Source organism: Saccoglossus kowalevskii, chromosome 19 (assembly GCF_978046115.1).
Source record: "Saccoglossus kowalevskii chromosome 19, keSacKowa6.1, whole genome shotgun sequence".
Taxonomy (NCBI): Eukaryota; Metazoa; Hemichordata; class Enteropneusta; family Harrimaniidae; genus Saccoglossus; species Saccoglossus kowalevskii.
Genome location: NC_140659.1, coordinates 28,775,744 through 28,799,368, shown reverse-complemented (window position 1 = coordinate 28,799,368; position 23,625 = coordinate 28,775,744). Strand labels below are relative to the sequence as shown.

The window sequence follows — 23,625 nt, the reverse complement described above, 5'->3', positions numbered from 1 at the left end:
ATGCGCTAATTCCCATAACTGTGTCTAAAACAATACTTAGGTTTAAAACTATTGCCGCTTTAACACTGGCCATTCAGAAGCCAGCATCACACCTGCTTACAACTTCACTAATTAAAGTAACTCCTTTTCAATTAATACAAACAGTGTAACCATGGTTACACCAGCTTAGCGATTGAAGATTGGTTATTGATAGACAATTCTTGTTTCGAGATGGGGGCGCTGTCAAATAAACTCAAGTCAGGCACAGTTTCAACTTCATTTGCACGATATATTGGTCATAAGTTACTTTTCCAGCTGTCGTTTAAAATTGTGATATACATCATATTGAAAATTTGTGATTATTTCAATAATCGAAGTCCACATGTAATTGAAATAATAAAACATCCCAACACTTTGAAATGAAGTTTCGGATTGCTTATAATGAGAGTACGTCAGCTGAATGCCCAGATAACCCAAATTTTAAGTTGTCTGATATTATATGCACTTTTCGGATTGTATTTAGTCTTTTTCAATAATTTGCTTTGAGATAATGCAAATATTGAACGCTGATGTAGTTGTGCGACTTTTTCTCTCTCTCTTCATTCTGCACGTATACTCATGCGGCATTTTTGTGTTGACTAATTGACCCAAGCTGTTACCCCCTTTTAGATCATACCATGTATTCAATTCTTGAGCCTCGTCGGAATATTTCACAGGTTTTTGGCTATCATGTGGAATGCTATTGTCGCATTGTGAAGTTTTCGAACACTGAGTAATTTCTTCACCTAGCAGTGATTGATCATATTATTTGTTGCCAAACGACTAATGGGACACTCGAGCCATGTGGCATCTAGTCCAACACACGGTTTTCAACATCGCTGGTTAATATTGCCGAAATGGTACAATATTTACACCCGTTTCAGATTAACCCGCATTCTATGGTGTTACCATCCCCCGGTGAGCTAGGTCAGTGCCTAGTGTCTTAATACGGTTTATGTAAATATTCCGTCATAATCCAAGTTTCAATTGGGGTTTTGCCATGTGCATCATAACAACAAATGTAACCAATTAGGAAATAGTAATACATATAATTTAGTCTCACGTAATGTACAGTAATATAGACAAATATTGGCACTGGAAAAGTATGTTCACATTTGTCGTTATTAGTTAAATAAAAACAACAGATAGTGAATATTTATACAATGTTCAAAGACGAATTATGGATTTATTTAAATTTAACCAATTTTGATATATTGCATATTGCTTAAATATGATCATTAGCTAACTGTGGTAATCCGCCAGGACCTACCAATCTTAAACATACCTTCACGTGTTGTTGCAGTTATTACATACAATCATGTACATTCGAGGTCGTGGCGGAAACCTGGTATCAGTAAACTTGAATAAAAATAAACAGTTTATGCATATGATTTCCTTTCACGTGATTGGGCTTCCATCTGGAGGTAGCTCATTTACATTGCAATAGGCTGAAATCATTGTGTCGACCGGGAGCTTGAGTGAGCCGTGACTCAACCGCCAAGCTTTTAAAGATGGCCTTAAAAAAACACAATTGCAGTGTTTTTCTCACGCTGCTTGTGCTATGCAAGCTTGTCCTGTGTCAGCTGTTAGTGTCCGATGATCAATATGAAAGGTCACTACGCTGTCGTGGAGGATTTGACCTGTATTTTATCCTTGACCGGTAAGTTTTTTCTTTCGTAAACCGATCGGAAGTTCGATGTTTCTCACACACTCGGTGTTTAATGGTCATCGACCAACATGTTGTCTGAACTCAGCACGGCCGATCCTTTGCTTCAGGCACTACACAGAAAGCTGTTATCACAAAATGTAAACATTCCAATAGTTTGACACAACGCAAATCGCAACTGTTCATTATACCGATTCACCTGTCAATATTATAATATGTAGACCAGTTTGTTGGTGTTCGGGAGGGATGTTTGATTTTCGGGGAAGGTCATAGAGTTTAGATTCGTTGACATGCGATATACTATGAGGCAATAAGCCTGGGGCACGATTTCTCGTGTTTGTCTGGAACCATTACATCAGAGTTGATTATTGTGAACATATTTAGGGATGACCCATTAACAAATCAGGGGGTAGAACTATTGTGCAAATTTTTCATCATGATTTTGATACAATTCTCATATGAGTGAGATTTGTTTTGTATATTTTCACTGCGACTTTCTCTCTAGATTTTGCTTCAAAGTTGTCTGTGTAGATTTCGAACTCCTCCTTATACCTTGAATAAGTATGTGAAAACTTGAAAGTTTAAAAGTTTCAGCAGATCACAATACAATGCTCACGACTATTTGTCAGTATTGTGTCAGTGATGCATCAAATTGTGTGTAGCTAAATAAAAAAAAAATAATGTCTTGTAAATTCTGCAGCTTACAGCTATATATATACATGCTTTTACTATACAGTGTAGAAATATATCCCTTTCAAATATACTAATATTGCAACGACATTTGCATTTATGCGAGGTATGAGCTATTGCCACCAGAAACAATTTCGTGCAAAAGGAAACCTAGATATCCTTTAAAATATGCATACAGCCATGTACTTGTATCGCTGTCGTGACAATTTATTGATGTACACTGAGACTGGTACCTACTGCTCCGTTGACATTAAATTGGAAAATCCAAATGCAATACAATGCCTTCCGTGTGACGTATGAGTCACCTAACGCATGTTGTGTCTAATATAGTAGTCGTGATATCCATTTATGTATTGTTGAAGTCTGACCCGTGTTAACCCCTCATCATACAGATCAGCAAGCGTTACGAATGACCAGTTTCGGACCCAGACTGTAAACTTTGTAGAAGACATAGTTGAGAGCTTTGTGAGGTAAGTTTTACAAACTTTATGTTGCCTGTTTTTGGTATAAAGCGGGGGAATCGTCACCTGCGCATGCGTCAGATGGTCATAGCGTGTCATTGTTTACAAACCAGCGTCTACCCATGAGCCTTTGCGTTATTAGCGTGTGTTGTAATCGTCGCTCGGGACTCAATTCCCGCGCGTGCGCAGGTGACGACCCTCCCACTTTGTGTTTGTTTACGGCCGATACTGACTGAATTGGTACGCGTGTAATATCTGTTGGATTGCTACTCAAATGTAAACAAAAATAATTTTTTTTCATTTTTACACATATGACTAATGATATCACGAAGACGAAGAAAATTAAATTGCAATATGAGATCACCGTATTTGGTTCAGAAATACAAATAGATCAATATAAACAAATTTACATGTGTTATCTGGTTTGGGTCATTGTTTCCTATCCTATACCCCTCAATTTCTCGAAATTTCGGTCGTTGAAATAAAGTATTTAGAGTTTTACAATACAAAGTTCATGTCCAAAACGCACGGCAAAGTTTGGAGGCGTGGCCTGTAGCATTTGGCAACAACCAGTCAACCAACCAATCGTTAGGAATTCCTAAATGGAGTCAATTTGTGTAGTTTTCTTGATTTATTCTACAGATATCGGTAAAATGTAGGCAATGCTTTGGCGAAATTTGAAGGAGCAACTAATATTCTTCAACCTGGTATTTTTTTTAGATTTTATTTTTCATTCTTTTCGTCTGTTTTTTCGAGTTTAAAAATTGTGAGCTGGCTGGAGCCTTCATCCCTTATCTATTTCTCACACTAGATACCAGCCGATAACCCCCCCCCCCCGCTCATAGACACTGCGTATTACAGTTGATTATAGTTCCTGGGCTCCCTGTGTATGTACGTAGCGTTTGTACTTGTGTGTTAGAGAATGCCATCGAGTAAATAACCAAATATTTGCTACAGGAATACTTTATCAAACAACAATAATAAAACTCGCATATTCCCAGAATCCTTCACATTGCATTTCTAAATTTCTAAATCTTTACACAATTTACTACATTCACGAGGAAACGAGTTTAACATTAATTCGACAAGAAAACTACCTGCTTTGAATGTGGCCAGTTTAATTTCTTCTTCTTCTTTTTTTATTTTTTTTTAAAATCGATTAGCAACATATTTCCAAAGCTATATCCCAGAAATGAGGGTTTTGTTCGTGGAAATCGTATTGTCAAGTCTGGAGTTTGTCTTTTTTTTCTCTCCGATTTTTAGTTCTCGTTCGGACGCCGTAAAATGGAAAATGGACTGGATTGACCTCCGTGCTTGCGTGTATGGGTATGGGTGTGGGTGTGGGTATAGTATATCTTAGACATGCCTAGACCGATTACATTCAAACTTCACACGTACATTATACATGTTTATACATATGCACGTCTATTTGTTTTTTCACGAAATCAAGCATTTCTGGCATTCCGGAACCGAACTCTGATCTCGGCAGTTTACAGATGGATTTTATTCAAACTTGGTACATACATTGGACATTTTGGGACCTTGATGCTCGTCATTTTGTTTTTCAGATGATAATCAAAATGGCCGACTTTTATTAGCTCCGCTGTCGACTTTGTCGAGCGGAGCTTATCATATGAGTGATTGTCCGTCGTCGTCCGTCGTCGTCCGTCGTCCGTGTCAATGTTTTACTTTTTCGACTTCTTCTTGAAAACTACAAGCCTGAATGCTTTGACACTTGGTGTATATGTACCTTGGGTAGACCTCTCTTAGGTTTGTTCATTTCATGTTGATATCTTCAATTCTCTAATTTTGGTGAATATTTTTGTCATTTTTGGTAAAAAGTGATATTTTCGACTTCTTGTTAAAAACCGCAAGTGCAATTGCTTTGATATTACATTTATAGGTACTACATGTGGACCTCTCTCAGATTTGTTCATTTTGTAATGATATCTTTAATTCTCTAATTTTGGTGAATATTTTTGTCATTTTTGGTAAAAAGTGATATTTTCGACTTCTTGTTAAAAACCGCAAGTGCAATTGCTTTGATATTACATTTATAGGTACTACATGTGGACCTCTCTCAGATTTGTTCATTTTGTAATGATATCTTTAATTCTCTAATTTTGGTGAATATTTTTGTAATTTTTGGTAAAAAGTGATATTTTTGAATTCTTGTTGAAAACAGCAAGTCTCATTGCTTGATACTATACATATTGTTTATTTTCTAATGATATCTTCTGTTCTTTAATTGAAATGTGCATTGCTAACAGCGGAGCTATCTCAGCCGATAGGCTGCTTGTTTAATGAATGTGGTTCTAGTGCCATGCTTTGACTGATTATGTTCATTGTGTATTCATTATACATCATGTCATAGATACAGATATATTGGTTTGACGGTCCGATTCAAAATATCCGAGTGGTGACCATTTTTTGTGCTAAGAATCATAAAAAATCACTCATTTCTGGATCTCTGCAGTTTACAGGTGGATTTTGTTCAAACTTGGCACATACATTGGATATGATGCAGATCATTTTTAGATCAGATTCAAGATGACTGACTGGTGTCCAATTTGAATGCGGTTCTAGTGCCAAATCTCCGATATGCTTTGACTAATTAGATATACAGTTGTATTGGTTTGACGATTTGATTTAAAATGGCCAATCGGTGGCCATTTTGTTATGGATGAAAGACCACAGATCGAAACCTACGTCACATAAGCACTTGGTCGCTAGAGGGCGACATTTGGGAAATGGGAATATTGAAATCAGTATTGATAAATATAACTGCCATGTATCCGAACATGTATAATAAATCCTTACTGTGTCATTAAACTCGCAAAAAGATGAAATCATAACTAATACAAACTTTGTGACCCTGTCCCAGTTTTAGACATCCGGGAACTATTGTAAGAAGCATGTTCAGGAAATACTGATGTAAAATGAGTTGATATTTTATTTTCAATAATCATTGTGCCCCTATAGTTGGTCAAACATTACTCATAATGCACTAAATCAATTATAAAGGAATGAAACAATCGTGTAATTAGATCGAACGACGTCTCATTTCACATGACCCATGTAGCAGACAGGTATTATTTTTTCGTCCAGTCATTTGTCGAAAGTGTTTTTTCTCGTTGGTAGACACGCTTAGTTGTGAAATTATTTGGAACCGCATTCATTTTAATGTTTACAGTTAATGGTTATATTTTGTTCTTACATTGGTACATATAACAAAGGATTATGTCAAAGGTCACTCTCGAAATAGACACATTTATGGTTATTAATGTGAAAATGACAAATAGTAATTGAAGATACGACTAGCTACATCCGGGTATCGTCGCGCCAATGTTGGCAACTTCGAACAACTCACTCGTGTGACGGGAAATGATTGCATTTTACGTGAGATTGTAAACTACCCTGCGTGAGGTAGCACGTGATGAGTGACACTTCCGTTGTCATGGATATCGGACAGTCATCAAGGTTATTTAGTTGAATTTAAAACAAGACTTGCAAACAATGTATTATAAAAGATCCGTCTTACATCACTAATAATCTCGTCATTGCCATGGATACATGAATAAACTAGAATAAATACCTATTTAGGAATGACCGAGATTACATAGTGAACGTTTTAATAACAATTCATTTTTTTCAAAGAACGATTGCTTCATCATAGTTTTAAAATCAATATCGTCGGGTGTAAGAGATAAAAAAAACAGTTCTTATTAAAATGTGAAATATATGAAGAGGTAAACTCACCAAAACATCGACTCGCTAAATATACTAGGTGTAGATTTTACCATAGACTAAACAAACACGCTCAAGGCATTAGTACTATACATCAAAAACAAATTAATGTTTTTATCTGTATCCGTTTGTTTTAATACCAATAAATATGTCTATTTTGTATTCATTTATTTACTTTCTGATATTCAAATTGTTATTAAACAAGTTATATAATTTTGTTCAATTCCTGTAAATTCAATTCCTACATTTTACTACATGATATGATTACTTACTATGTCTGTTACAATACTGAACCCGGATTAACCACTCACTCACTCGTACACACGTTATTGTATTAGAAAACAATTTCTGATAATTACTGAGACCAGCAGATTTCAGATTGCGTTACAATCACCGGTGAATAAATAATCAGATGTGCGAAAATATGTATTTTGCTGAAATCAATCATTTTTCCGAATATAGACAAAATTTATGTATTTGTGTGAGAATGATGGAAACTCTTGTGTATAATAGTATTTTTTGTTTCTCAGTCCTCATCTCAGAACGTCGTTTATCACATTCTCAAACGTTGACGAGACTAACGTGATTCTTCCGTTAACCGGGGATAGGTAAGTTACAATGTATAATAAGTGGATCAGACCGAGACGTACATCCTGGTTTTCTCACAGGGTGTTTTCATAGATATAGACTTGCGGTTTTGCTTCCTAATACATATAATATGACTCACGATAGCATTTCTATCACAAACCCGTTTTACAGAATATATGCCCGTGTATTGTTCTCATCAAATCATGTTATCATGTAAGTGAATGCATTCACAAATGCTTTTTAAAAGTTATCGACGACCCGGATTTCGAATTTCAAGAGGGCCAGCAATAACGTTATTGTAAAGGTGCGCCCTCTAACTCAACATTATGGTGCATCGGTCGAACACCGCAAATGAATACACCGATAGTTCAGTGGACCACTTTCGTCCTTCCTCTCGTCAAACTTGTGTCGGCATTGCACCCTAATTGACGACACAAAACAATTTTACCCTGTTTTATCGTAGAGATGATATCGACAAAGGAATTGATAATCTCCGTGAGATACAGACACGTGGAGGAACCTACATGCATGCTGGCCTGTACTTGGTGAACGAGCAAATAGAAAATGTAGGTAAGTTGGACTCAGAACGCACTCAACGATTACGTTTTCCCGTAGCCACGAATTGACGCACTGTAGTTGTATTTCTAGCGACCTAATTTGAATATATCTTGTAAACAATAACTATTTGTTAATTTTCACAACTTTTATTGCAGGTTTCGGTGCGGCCAGTGTAATTATAGCGTTAACAGACGGAATGTTAAACGACGAAGATTTGGCAGTCAATGAGGTCAGTCGTTTTAGTGTATTTTATTTATTTATTTTATTTAACCAACAACACCCTATTGGCCAATATGGTTATTTATAAAATACATATCTATAAAATAACACTTACAGTAAAAGTATATCAAATCGCTATCCAAATTTGAATTATAAATATATTATATTATCTTATTAGTGAACTCAACACGGGCAGATGGAATATAAAATACAGCTGTACGTCTAAAAGTTCTTGCCACGTGTCAAAGACGAACCTTTACAACAGCTATAAAATCTGCCCATGACACGCTTATACAGAAAGACCATAACAAAGTATTTTCTTCGAGCTGCAAGTATTGGTAAACTTAAAGTTTTACGCATAACTTAGTATGGTATGCAGTATTCCGCCAAGCCTGTCTGTACAGCAATTGTACTGCACGAACACCTAATTACACGAAGAACCTAAAAAAAATTTAAAAAATGATTATCTTCAGAGTTATGATGATTTAAATATGAGAAACCATAAACCTGCATTCCAGCTCAGCAGCCAATCATCGACGGCCTAACGCTTAGATGACAATTTCGATTTCAAATACCCCGGTTTAGTGTTCTAGGTTCTTCGCGTAATTAGGTGTTCGTATGCAAGGGATTTTACCACACAAAAACGACGAATTAGGCCGAATTTTGATATCAGTTGGCTTAATATAACCCCAACGAATCGTATTTTTGTGAAAGATTGGTATTTTTGTCCTGATTTGTAGGAATCTGAAAAATGCGTTTTGCAACTTGTCTCTTATTTAGTTTTATGCGTCATTCAAGATGGCGGCCCCAATATAGTAAATATAGTATTTATTTTATTATCACGTGTGCGCCAGCTGACTGTGCGTGGAACGTCTTGTGACGTAACTCCGCCCCGAGGATACTATTCAACATTATGCTACTAGATACGAACTTGCTGCGCAAATAACTAATGTATAGCAACTTGAATTCGTTTTTTAGCTCCGCTGTCGACTTTGTCGAGCGGAGCTTATCATATGAGTGATTGTCCGTCGTCCGTCGTCGTCGTCCGTCGTCCGTCGTCCGTGTCAATGTTTTACTTTTTCGACTTCTTCTTGAAAACTACAAGCCTGAATGCTTTGATACTTTGTGTATATGTACCTTGGGTAGACCTTCTTAGGTTTGTTCATTTCATGTTGATATCTTCAATTCTCTAATTTTGGTGAATATTTTTGTCATTTTTGGTAAAAAGTGATATTTTCGACTTCTTGTTAAAAACCGCAAGTGCAATTGCTTTGATATTACATATATAGGTACTACATGTAGACCTCTCTCAGATTTGTTCATTTTGTAATGATATCTTTAATTCTCTAATTTTGGTGAATATTTTTGTCATTTTTGATAAAAAGTGATATTTTCGACTTCTTGTTAAAAAACGCAAGTGCAATTGCTTTGATATTACATATATAGGTACTACATGTGAACCTCTCTCAGATTTGTTCATTTTGTAATGAAATCTTTACTTCTCTAATTTTGGTGAATATTTTTGTCATTTTTGGTAAAAAGTGATATTTTCGACTTCTTGTTAAAAACCGCAAGTGCAATTGCTTTGATATTACATATATAGGTACTACATGTGGACCTCTCTCAGAATTGTTCATTTTGTAATGATATCTTTAATTCTCTAATTTTGGTGAATATTTTTATCATTTTTGGTAAAAAGTGATATTTTCGACTTCTTGTTAAAAACCGCAAGTCCAATTGCTTTGATACTACATATATAGGTACTACATGTGGACCTCTCTCAGATTTGTTCATTTTGTGAAAATATCTTCAATTCTCTAATTTTGGTGAATATTTTTGTAATTTTTGGTAAAAAGTGATATTTTCGACTTCTTGTTAAAAACCACAAGTCCGATTGCTTTGATATTACATATATAGGTACTACATGTGGACCTCTCTCAGATTTGTTCATTTCATGATGATGTCTTCAATTCTTTAATTTTCGTGAATATTTTTGTAATTTTTTGGTAAAAAGTGATATTTTTGACTTCTTGTTAAAAACCAATAGTTCAATTGCTTTGATATTACATATATAGATACTACATGTAGACCTTTCTCAGATTTGTTCATTTCGTGATGATATCTTCAATTCTCTAATTTTGGTGAATATTTTAGTCATTTTTGGTAGAAAGTGATATTTTCGACTTCTTGTTAAAAACCACAAGTCCGATTGCTTTGATATTACATATATAGGTACTACATGTGGACCTCTCTCAGATTTGTTCATTTCATGATGATGTCTTCAATTCTCTAATTTTCGTGAATATTTTTGTAATTTTTTGGTAAAAAGTGATATTTTTGACTTCTTGTTAAAAACCAATAGTTCAATTGCTTTGATATTACATATTTAGATACTACATGTAGACCTTTCTCAGATTTGTTCATTTCGTGATGATATCTTGGATTCTATAATTTTGGTGAATATTTTTGTCATATTTGGTAAAAAGTGATATTTTCGACTTCTTGTTAAAAACCAAAAGTTCAATTGCTTTGATATTACATATATAGATACTACATGTAGACCTTTCTCAGATTTGTTCATTTCGTGATGATATCTTCAATTCTCTAATTTTGGTGAATATTTTGGTCATTTTTGGTAGAAAGTGATATTTTCGACTTCTTGTTAAAAACTGTAAGTCCGATTGCTTTGATACTATACATATTGTTCATTTTCTGATGATGTCTTCAGTTCTTTAATTGAAATGTGCACTTCTAACAGCGGAGCTATCTCAGCCGATAGGCTGCTTGTTTTAAACACCTGAAATGTTGGCCTGACATGCACGCGTTAGTGGCGCCCTCGCCGGCAGAAAGGCATCAGTCCCTACTTGGAGCACCGCGGAGGGCGCAATTCACGCGATCTTGTTAGGCTACTGAAATGTGGGCAGATGGGAAGAAGAAACCGCTGTAACACGTGGGGGCACTTTAAGTTAAAACATTACATTTGTCATGCCGCATTGTGTGGCTTAATTGGAGTCTTCGAACTATGTGACATATTTAATAGTCCGAATTTCCATGCATTACGTGTAAAATGGGGATTCAACAGGATTCTGTCGCGTTTTGAATTACTTTGGTCCGCAGTAATTCGGAACAAAAGGAAATCAATGAGCATAGGAACACTATTCAAAAGCGCTAGCAAAAAAAAATTTGAACACACAATCTAACAGAAAGCCAATTGGTAATTGTTTTAAAATGTACTACAAACAAATAAATTAGGACTACGTTGTGAGGTAACGTTACTGAAGTGAAATGAAAAAATAAAACATCACACACTCAAATTTTCACTCAAATGAATTTTGTTTAGTTTTATAGTGAATGTTTAACTATTATTTCTGGCTTGTACTGATTCAAATTGTCCGTGCCTATCAGTCATAGAACGCGAAACATCTAACCAGTGGACAATTTAATAGTCGGTTATTGTGTAAGACTACACTTCTCTGACGTCACACGTATTTAATCGACGTAATCAAATATTTCATTCAGATTTAGAACGTTAAAATATGTCGTTAATCTCTTTATGACGTTAAACTCTTCGAATTGACTTGTACATGAGTGTGTTTACTGACATAATCTCAGAAGTTCGAATATATTCACATATTAAAAAAAAATCGTATGCAAATATGCCTAGATGAAGTGATGGTAAGTAACGCGCAACTAACTGTTCAGAGTTCGGTGTAGAACGCGACGACTGTCCCTGGACGCTCTTGTGAAATGCCGTACCACACATTTCCCGTTTTTGATTTGTGTTCCACTGAAATAGACAGTTATTGACTTTTTGGTTAAAAATGATTATTCGTATCCGAGTAACTTTGAGATATTTCTCGTGTTGTAACCACGCCCACCTATCCCGAAACAGTCGACTGTTTCCGGCTTCCCGACTCTAGCCGCCGTCACCAAACGCCAAAATATGAGAGGAAGTCATACTCTTGCCCTATACTTCACAATACTGCGTCATTTAACGATATTATTAACGGTGTATTTGCAGGCCAACATCGCCAGACATCTTGGTGCCACTGTGATTGCCGTTGGGATAGGTGACTTTGATTCCAAACAGTTACGTGCTGTGGCAAACTTTCCGCCAGACGAACACATATTTACTGGAGATACATTTTATGATCTAGCGAGTCTGATTGACAAGGTATGTCAACTGATATGTCGAATTTCCGTGATGCTTTAATGAAGTAAAACTGTGATTAAAAAAGAAAAATATATGTCACGTGCTGATTTGGTATGTATGTAATTGTGAGCACGGTGATGCGACAACATCAGGGGTACGATTGATTAACAATATGACAACTTATTGCGAAATTATATTGCTACATTGGCTTGAGTCGAACACATCCGCATTACATACATAGAACATATATATGTAGTAATATATGTGTCGACCCTCTCTTCACACTATTTCGACCCAGTTTTTCTGTAAAATACAGAATAAATATTTTCATCTTTCAGATAGTGATTCAGTCTTGTATAGAGATATTATCGGCGTCACCGACTGAGGTTTGCGCCAAAGGTAACAACCACGATTGTGCTTCAGTGTTACAATTATAACAATACATTAGTAAATTTGATGAACTTACTAAGCATGTTCAAGCATTTTCAGTTTATGTCTATAGTGTAAAGCAAACGATAAATATGTTTCATAACTCGACTAAAACTGCAGGTCGTTTACACATTCAAGAGTGAACTATGGAAATTATTTCGTAGACATTTTCAGCGTCAGCCATATCTCTCTATATATGTGTATCTATATTTTGTTCACAGAAAGGTTTGACATCAAAATAGAGGGGCGTGGTTTTACGAAAACAAATAACTTATCGTCGGTTGTGTGTAACTTCAAATTGAATGAAACAGACAATCAAGGTAAATCCCTCGTAACTCTTGTAACCTATTTGATGTTTAGTTTAGTTTAGTTGTCTATGACCTTGTCAGATGTTGATGAGTTGCTGTGCTAGTTGAAAAGAATTGTTTGACTCAAAGAACTTTTTCGATCAGGTTAACACTTTCATCCAACATTTCGTCCAGCAAATGATACTGCTACGTTCGCCACCAACGTCTAAATATTGTGCGATAAATAATACACTGATAATTATCAAACAAGATTTTTTTTTCAGCTCCAAATCACCGCAACACAAATTGACGCGACTAGGTCGTTAAAACGTCACGTACGATACACCATTAAGAAGTAAGATATCGCTACATGGACCACACAGAATACAATACCCAGTCTGCGTTAAGACCAATCTAATTAAAATACGATCTTAGTTTTGGCTTTTTTGTATATTTATTTATTTTATTTTAATCTAGTATTTATTTTTTGAAGTTTTGGTAACTGCGAAATCCGTAGGGCGGAATTAAAGAAAAATCACAAAATCAAAGTTAAAACATAAAATAAAAGGCGTTAATAACAAAAGTAATAAAAAATAAGTTTATAGCCAAAATAATTAAAGCCCGTACACTACATCATATTTTAATCAGATTGCGTTAACTAAAGATGTATTTCTACACAAACAGCATTCACGTAATGTCAAATATCAATTGGAGTTAATTTCATACATATCGTTACCTTTCTTCCAGTTGAAATCCCAACAGAAATAACAGACACGTTTCTCCGCTGTCCAGCTCCCATGATTCCCGACGAAGACAGGTGAAGTATTTCAAGCGTTTTGCGATATACAATATCTAAACACGACGTAGCGCATTATTACACACACTGATTTACCCCTATCTCATATATCTCATCGTTATTTTATTGCTTCGTTAGCTATGTACTTCTACAGATATCTGTCAATGGTCGATCCTTCGTATCAAGTAATATTACGATCACAGCTCACAGCTGTATTAAGGTAGCTACACCTTTTTATCCATATAATATCAAACACCAAGATTGGGAGAATGAAAGTTAAAATAAATCCACTAGTCGTGAACAAAGAGGTCACCACTTGACACAGATTGGATTACTGTTCAGACGATGGCAACCAGCTTTGATTGAGCTAATTGTCGACGTAATAGGACATAATGTCATGCGCATTAGAATCTTGGCATAAAATAATATGTGATCGCACAATTTTTTACACTGAGACTTTGTGCTGCTCTTAATTCATTTCACGTTCCTAGTACATCGACCAATTTCACTTTGCTCTATATGATAAATACATGTGAAGACGTAATATCTTACAATGGAAATGTGTCGTTAATTCCTATTCCGTGCACCTTCAAAGTACATTCACCAATAGACCATTTTCCGTTCACAGCGAAAATCACGCGTAATGCGTGAAATCGGACGTAAAACAGGACAAACAAAGGTCATAGCGTCGTAGTTGCGTCAAACATCGCGTGGGATTCGACAAACACGAAAGTATTTCGGGGACATTTCCATGCTTAATAATGTGCTGTCCACATTTGATGATAGGCAATTTCGATTAAATAAGGGTATTCGGAAGCAATATTCCTCTGTCGAAGATCGGCCGGTCAATGTAAAGCCTGGCGCACACGAGAGCTATCAGCTCAGGCAAAATTCATTCGTGGCTGTTTGCTTAAGCAAAAATCTTCCGTGTGCGCGCAACTTTACGCAAGATTTTAGTCACTCGTGGCGAAATGGTGAATATCTATTGTGTTTGATAAATTTCGCCACTCGTGGCAGAATGCTTTCCGTGTGCGGTGAAATGAAAGCTATCTGCTTACGCGTACTCGTAAGTGCGCATGCGTCGCGAATGTTTACATAACAACAAAATGGCTGAGCCCACGGAATGGAGGAGGACCGATTCGTCATCCGAAGATGACGAGATATCGCTGTTGCTTTTGCTGCTTTTGCGCCGTCGGCGTCGGCGATTGAGAGCGGCATGTCGCAGGAGATGGACAAGGTCATGGGTTATGAGAAGGCAAAGCCAAGGAGCCTACTGCAACCTCATACAGGAGTTGAATGCCGAAGATCCTGACAAATTTCGTCAGTACCACCGACTTGATAAACAGTCTTTTCAAGACGTATTAGAAATGGTCAGCCCATTTATCACTAAACAGGACACCACAATGAGATGCTCTATTACTGCAAGTGAGAGGCTGGCTGTTACTTTACGTTTTCTTGCAACAGGTAAAGGGAGAACATCAAATCTCATTATCAAGCCAAAGAAAAAAAAATTGTTTTAAAATTTTCAGTTCAGTAGAGATTTTTATTTTTATTTATTTTTTCCCAACATATTCAGTCTACATATCGCATCTGTGCATTTTAAATGTTAATTTTTGACATGATGAAATTAACTATCAACTTTTGTTGATTTTCTATGAGAAGATATTATAAAGAGATATTTGAACAAAGAATAGCTGTGGCTGCTATAATACAACAAATCTTAACTCATGATTAAAACAAAATGGAAAAAAAAAATTAAGAACATTGAGATGAGACTCAATTTTGCTTTTGAAACCTACTTTGTAACCCTGCAAAAAATTGAGATGCGTAAAAATTTCACAAAATTATTACCGGTATTATCTAATTACATAATATACCTGTTTTATTGAGCTTCTCTGCAATTTCAGATACAGCTTGGTTCCTCTTATCCCTATTCTTGAAATCCTTTGACCTTACATCATACAGACAAGGGTAATCCGGCCAAATGTCAACAAGACTCTCTTCCGAGTCCGTGGGCGCAGCCATTTTGTTGTTATGTAAACATTCGCGACGCATGCGCACTTACGAGTACGCGTAAGCAGATAGCTTTCATTTCACCGCACACGGAAAGCATTCTGCCACGAGTGGCGAAATTTATCAAACACAATAGATATTCACCATTTCGCCACGAGTGACTAAAATCTTGCGTAAAGTTGCGCGCACACGGAAGATTTTTGCTTAAGCAAACAGCCACGAATGAATTTTGCCTGAGCTGATAGCTCTCGTGTGCGCCAGGCTTTAGCTACGAAATAAAGAAATTCTAGTTCAAAATCAAATCGTTCGATTTTTGCGGCAGACGTTCGACGCGCGTCTTTCATGCATCTTGCGAGATCTCGCAATTGTACGGAAAATCACCAATTACAACAATTGCACATACATTTGTGTGTTGAATATAATTACGTATACATTTATTTTTCAGCCTGATTTTACAGGTGTCGGGATCGCCCTTGGATTATTTTTTCTGTTGATGGCACTGCTGTTACTTTGGTGGTTCTGGCAACTACTTTGTTGTGTGGTGAATATTTGTTTTATTATTATTATTATTATAATAAAATAATATTATTTATTATTATAATCCAGAGGCGGCGGCACGAAATTTTGCATGGGGTTCTGCTCAATTTTTAAATCTAGACCCTCTGGAACGCTATTTCCTGCATTTTGAGAGGCTAATTTTGCTGACATACAAGAGTTTCAGCTTGATTCAGGTGCAGTCAACGGAGCTGTTCGTGAAAAAATGTGTTCGCAAGGGATTTTTAGCGGGCAGGCAAAATAAAACATCTTCAGTGGGAGGGAATTAAAAATAGGGTTTCTCAGGGGAATTCCAGTAGGAGAAGATTTTTATTCAGAGGGCAGGCAAGTTCCATTTTTAGATTGAGCGGGTAAGGGCAAAATCACTGATTGTACATTGTATTTTTCAGAAGTGCAAAATTTAAACTTGGGTACAACTCTCTTAATAAAGAGTGTTGCCGGTGAAATGGGTCATGGCATTTTGTCATTTCATGGAAAATATAGGTATTACCAGAGGTACATTACTTGGGGTTTGTAACTACGGTGACATGACACCAAGATCCCGTCACAATCTCGCTCTCGCATAAGCGTTCCAACTCAGAAAAATGCGAATGCGCATGCCCGAGGTAACTAGGATACTGGGATGTCCAGGTGGATCAAAATAGCTGCTCACGATATGACGGATTACGAGAACTATATTTGTTGTACATTTTCGATGTATTACATTTTGCACTATGATAGTGACAAGAAAAGTTTTATTTTTTCATTACAAACCTTGAACATTGATATGTGTCATGTCAGAAGGTCGTAGCCTCAGTCTCGCTATCTACGAGAAGAGACTTGAATGGGATCTTGACATGATGTCACCATACAGTATTACCTCTGGTATTACATTATCTTTAAATTCGCCTGCTATAAAAAACGTTAAATTTAATTCACATGGGTTTAAGTATTGGAGCTGGTGACCAATTAACTTCTTCTCTGGGAAATGATAGTGAGAAGGTAGCAGAAACTATTGAGAGGGGAGTATTAAGACAGTATGAACTGGGTGGGAGAGAGTAGATACAACTGTGCGTCCAGAGGGCAGGCAAAAAAAATGAGTGGGGAGAGGGCAGTGGGGAACAAAAACTGAGTAGGGAAAGGGCAGTGGGAGCAAAACCAAGTGGGGAGAAGGCAGCGGGGAACAAAAACTGAGTGGGGAGAGGGCAGTGGGAGCAAAAAACAGTGGGAGGGCAATTTAATTTGGTTGAGAGGGAGGGGAGTTGCGAACAGATTGACCTTTCCCCTCCAAATTAAATTAAGCCTTAATAATGTTCATAAATTAAGTTACTGTTGGTCAAACATAAATACCAAATATTTTTGAAAATTTACTCGTTGACTGCACCTGTTGATTTCAATGGGGCGACCCCACCGCCACTGTAATCACAATTTGATTTGGTCACCCCCCCCCCGTATGTTGGACTCCGCACATACATTGAGGGCGCTGGTGCCAGAGTTATGAGTCGAGATGCTTAATTGCTCAATGCGCAAATCAACGCCTACAAAAAGTACTACTAATGTTTAACTAAGTAATTCCTGGGTTGATTGGAACTCGTCAAAGAACTGTAAAGGGTCAAACTCGATATTTAGTACACATCGCGGCCGGACAATCATGCTTGCCGCCATGAGAGCCCAATGGGTTGTGTGATGTTGTGCTAATTGTATATTTAATTGCAGGTGGTTGCAAAACAAAAACCCAAGCCACCGAATCCGGAACCGGAAGTAGACCCAGATAAAAACAAGTGGCCAGTTGTTAGTGCATCGTACTACGGAGGGCGCGGTGCCGGGGGAATAAGACGAATGGAGGCAAGTAGATTTAAAGAAGCACACGCTGGACAATTCTGAGCTTTTTTACGTATTTGATACATATACTGACTGGATTGGTAATCGTAAACTAGAAACGTTGTTTTTCTGAAACATACACAACACTTAGTAGACTTCGTTCGATGAATATACCGTGCAAGTGCATAGTTATGTATTATGCGGATGACGCATACAAACTGAACATCTACTCATTCCAGTGTGAGGGAATCAACCCTATATTTTGCCCAAGGTATGATTTAACACGTAATGAGTCGATCTGTAAATAATCTATTTACATAATTGTCAGGTTGACTGGGGGGACAAAGGTTCCACAGAAGCCGGATCTAAATTGGAGAAAACTCGAAACGCGCAAGTAACCGAGGCAGAAGACGATCCAAAGTCAAATGGTGGCAGCCAATCTGCCCGCAGTGGGCCGACATGTATGCAAACTTTCAAGGTATAGTATTCGGTTCCTGTAAAAGAGAAACATTAGATGTCCTGAAGGGAAGGCTTGAATTCCAAGTTAGTGAAACAATATCGCTAATAAACTTCCTGGTTCTGTGAAATTCATATTTTTAGAAGGCTCATGATAATTTAATGAGCGGTGGTCGTCATGCAGTGCGTGTTCGAATTTCATGTAAATAAACAATGTATTTTACACGCGTTGCATACGTCGCTATGAGTCCCATATCAAACAGGACGCGGCGCTACGACCACCACAGTTATAGTATAATTGATTGATAATCTCGATACGGCTAATTAATGCTACTAGTAATTATCACTCGTATGACAATGGTTCACTGATATTGACCCCACAGTAAACCATGATAGATTACCTGTGGATAACTGGGGTGAAGGAGATTGTGCATGATAGGCCACCAGACTCTAACACATGGTCATATCAGAGAGCAACTTGCTTGTTGACAGGTGTATTTGACTATCAAATTCTGTATTTTTCGACTCAACTAAAAGCTTTTAATTAGTGATATCAGACCAAATGTTAACACTGTCGCTTGCCCCCCTCCCCAGCATTTTAAAATGAACTATACATCTGATTACTTTGTTAGTGTATACTTTTACAATCTGATTTGTCGCTATTTTTTTGTTTTCAGTCTACAATATCCGCATGTTTTGCACCATTAGTATCCCTCTACAGTCGTATATCAGTAAGAAGACCAGCACCAGGAGAGAAGGTTAGATATTTACATTTTGTCCACCAATAAAGATTTGTTCGAATAATTAATGATATGAAAAAATCAAATATGGAAACATAGCATGATTGACTAATTGGAGAATGATGTATGCACTTTCTTCGACAATCTATGTGCAACATAAAATTCAACGTTAATAATCATAATCGCCCTCTAGCGGACATAAATTATATTGTTGCTGAGGGTGCAATACAATTACTTACTGAGTATAGACCGTAGACACAAATGGCCGCCAAAATCTCACTTAGAGTGAGAGATCTACAAGACGTGGCCTCTCAAATCGTGTTCCATTGATCTATACTATTTATGCTAATACATCTACTGACATTCATTAACAGTTTATTGTATCTAGGTGCTGTTGTCATGGTTATATTTATTATTATTTTTTTATTAGGGAGTATGTTGCCGCGTGCAGAATGAGCCAGTCTGAACGGAATTTAACCATTGGGTTTGAAAATGATTAAATGTGTGTATTGCAGAAGCTGTGAACACAATGTTGTCCTTGCAGATATGCTGACTTGAATGCTCTGAGTAAATACCAGACTGTTTGTATGGGTTACAACCCAGTGAAGTGTTTATTCCCTTCACAGTATGGCTGAGATAGCCTACGCTCACATGGAAAGGTGATCAACTCTACGCACACACAGTAAAGAGTGTCAGTTATAACAAAACTTGATAACTTAGACATTGTTTGACATTGGTAGTAACATGAAATATAAACATGCCAGAAAAGCTACATGTCATTTTTTTCATTTACTTTTCTTCAATATTCTGGGGTTGTGCTTTATTTTACAATGTTATACACTTTTCGCAGGTAGGTTGGAGACCCCTACTTATTTGCCGTTTTCAACTGGTCAAGTTTTTTTGTTTGTTTTTGATTGAATCAATTTTATATTAATATACAAGTTCATTGTAGTTTAGTGAAACCATAATAACATACCTTTTGATTGTAAGACAAATTCACAGATTGATTGCATCAACACTGATGATTTAAGTAGCAAACCAGATTTACTAAATGTGCATTAATTTTATTGAAACTAATCTCATGATCATCATTTTTCAGCTCACACCAGTTTACTTTCACAAGAAACAAACACCGTGAAATGGTGTTCTCTTTCTCTCCACCATTGTGTATGCCCACCAGTACATTAGATTGACTGCAAATACCTGCAAATCAAATACAGTATCGACGTTATAAACAGCCTTTTTTTGTCCATTTACTTGACAGAAGCGTTACGTTGCTAGAGGCCGCCAAGTGTAGAAAGGTGTATTATGATACATATTCACGTTTGCCCAAATGATACAGATTTCTGAGTTCGTAGATATAAATATTACAATTAATTGGGACAAATGTATTTAGATTTACTATTCATTATGTACCTAATTAACACAGTTGCGCCCCCTAGTGCCTGTGACGTCAATGAATGAAAGGATGGACGTTCACAACATCAACATAATTTGATATGCAGACATCCATCAATAAAAGCTATTATTTTTTAAGGTAGAAGCCAATTACCCAATAAATGCAAATACCCAGTATTCATTAATTTTTTCAATAAATTGTACTCATGACAGGGCGATATCAGGATATTCATAAGGGGTCACCAGCCATTTCCAAAAAACGATGGTTGAATTTTAGTGGATATTGGCCATTTTGGCAGTATTATAAAGTTTTTATCATAAGTTCCTTATTGCGGAGATATTATTAATTGTAGCCTGGTGACATATTATAAATTATGGGGTACTTTTTGTTGTTCTGAACTATTTCAAAAACCTGGGTTTAAAAATGTCAAAAAATACAAATTTTCCTTAACATTCTGTTCTATGGAATCGCTTTAAAATAGCAATTTTCGAAATATTTCCCCAAAATGTCACTGCAACACACAAAAGAATAGCTCTATGATTTTACGTAATAAACCAATGTCATGCGATTTATGACCAACTTTCTCAAAAATTATGAGTAGGCTTATACCTTGACAAAGATTTACTGTATGTGATTCAAAAGTGCTAACTACTAAACACTCAAACACTCTTAAATGACATAGTTTTTACCCATCTATGTAATGTTAACATTGCAAAACTGCTTGGTCGTAAGAGGGAAGTTTTTTTTTGTCAAGCTCATGAGATCTTTAAATTTTATCACCATTTTCCATGCCATTATTTGTATTTTACTTCAGTTATCACCAACTTTATTTTTAAATAATCTGCCAATATTTTGAATTAAGTTTTCAATTTATATTCAGCAGTTGGAAATCAACACTTTTCAGTGAACACTGACCAAATGAATATATTAACATTGTTTTTTTGTACACAATTATTATAAACACAAATCAATTATTAAGATATTCTTGACACAAAGCAGCTGAGCTGTTCAGTTCTCCATGATTTTTTTACAATTTAAGAGGCTGAGCCTTTTCATTCGGTGTATATTTCTTGAAAATATTTTGTACTCAATTATTTTCTTCAAAGAAGTGAGAATGATTCAATGTGAAAGGAACTATGGAGGCTTGTATCAGTTTATATCATACTGTTTGTGGATTTAAAATTATAATAACCAGTGAATACAATGTAGTTTGTAGTAGACTTGTGGTGGTAAAACATTGTTGAAAATGAACCATGAGGGCACAATGTCAACTCCAGTGTATCAGTTGATGATGGAAGCGTTTAAGATTACAAGAACTAGTGGAGAATTAACGGCAACCTTGTGTCAAAAGCATTGGTTTATTATTTCATTTTCAATCAAATATAATCTTTTAAATATAAAGTAAAAATTAAATTACTTTTTGAATAATTATTCTCTTATCTTTATAATGCTGAAATTCCATTAATTTAAATCTATTCCAAGGAGTTTATTTAAAATATTTGTAAAATAACATTTGTAAACTTTTGTGTTAACATTAAAACATTGATTTACAATTGGTGTTAACATGTTTATTTGTTAATTTTCAACTCTAGAGGAGAATGATCATTGTATTGTATAAATTCATTTTGACAAAAAGTTTAGACAATCATCACAAAATCAAAGATGTTTCTTATGCGATTATCTTTGAGGTAATTTGACAAGTTCATACTTACATGAGAAGTCCCTGTAACCATGGTTTCACTAACTCGTACAGCCACCAAATTTATATACAGTCTGTGACACCAGCTTACCGGTATTGCATTTTTTGATGTGGTGCTGCAGGTGTGTGACGAATCGACTGTGAATCATTCACTTGTATATACACTGTGAATCTGAAATAGCGCTAATACAATTTTGTACAGACAGACAGTGGTAACAACTAAAACTCCTGCTAGCACTATGTACCAGAGGAGTAATAAAATTTAGAAACTATCAAATTAAGAAAAGAAAAAATTGCAAAAGAAATCTGTCTTGCATACTATATCGGTAGTTCGAGCAATGTGTGATTGTGTGGCTTAAAAATTTCAAAATTTTGACTGCAGTGATCTTTGAAGTTCACACAATGCTTCAATCAGATAGTCACACATAATGTGGTCATATTCCATGATTTGAGCCACTATAATAAGTTCTGAATATTATTCATCAATAGTGTCTACTATGACTACCTTATGCTTAATAATTTTGATAAGTCAACAGATGCAAGACTTGTACATAAATGACACAAGATGAAAAGTACTAGTATTTTGAACAATAATTCTTACTAAAGATTTACTTTAGTTATTACAGATTTATTACTACACCAAATACTTTCATACTCTAAATATTTATAAAATCATGAGATGAGCAAGTTTTTTTTGATAATGATTTATTATGATTATCTTTACAAGACGAATAGCACCATTGAGTTGAACAACTATCTAAATATTTTTTTTTCATGGTGAGTAATTAAAGAGTCTATTTGAAAATAACCTTGTTGTGTACTGTAAAAACACTTGTCACACTCCAATAATGTATTACAATATCTATAGTGCTGAAGACATCTAAAATCTGTCCACATAGCATAAGAATACACCTTATTTTCAGATGTCTGCCGAGATCTTATCAAGAGCCACAAAATTTGATTTTTCCTTCTCCATTCTCTCCTGCCATTCCACTGTTCCAAGTACCATGGTTACGGTAGTGGATACAATGGCAGTAGAAAATAGAACACTATTTGAGGAGATAAAACTCACAGCACTCTCTCTCAAAATGATCTTGGTTGCCATTTGCGTTTACAGTCTATAATGAAGGTGTACATCAGTAAACATAGCTCACCTATGATAAAAACTAGACCCTCATTTATTAGGCAATCGTGACCCATCTTTCTTCTCTTGTAATAACTAATGTTTTGTACCTAAACCCAGTCAGTCACATTTCATCCATAAAAGCAATTACTGAAACTCATTCCTAAATGTCAAAAGACTGACATCCTTTTGCAAAAGTCTTATCTAATATGCAACTTTGGTTACTAT

General features: G+C 35.9%; 1 protein-coding gene across 1 annotated transcript; it reads left to right on the top strand.

Annotated features, from left to right (window-relative positions):
* Positions 1-1,483: 1,483 nt before the first annotated feature.
* On the top strand, positions 1,484-23,082 carry LOC102807348 (anthrax toxin receptor 2-like). Its single transcript, XM_078007590.2, has 15 exons — positions 1,484-1,678; positions 2,767-2,844; positions 7,113-7,190; positions 7,634-7,740; positions 7,884-7,957; positions 11,969-12,121; positions 12,439-12,499; positions 12,751-12,849; positions 13,564-13,633; positions 13,751-13,832; positions 16,071-16,166; positions 17,876-18,004; positions 18,309-18,458; positions 19,114-19,194; positions 19,607-23,082. Exons 1-15 carry the CDS (start codon positions 1,530-1,532, stop codon positions 19,640-19,642), a joined length of 1,443 nt encoding a protein of 480 aa, XP_077863716.2. The 5' UTR covers positions 1,484-1,529; the 3' UTR covers positions 19,643-23,082.
* Positions 23,083-23,625: the final 543 nt, after the last annotated feature.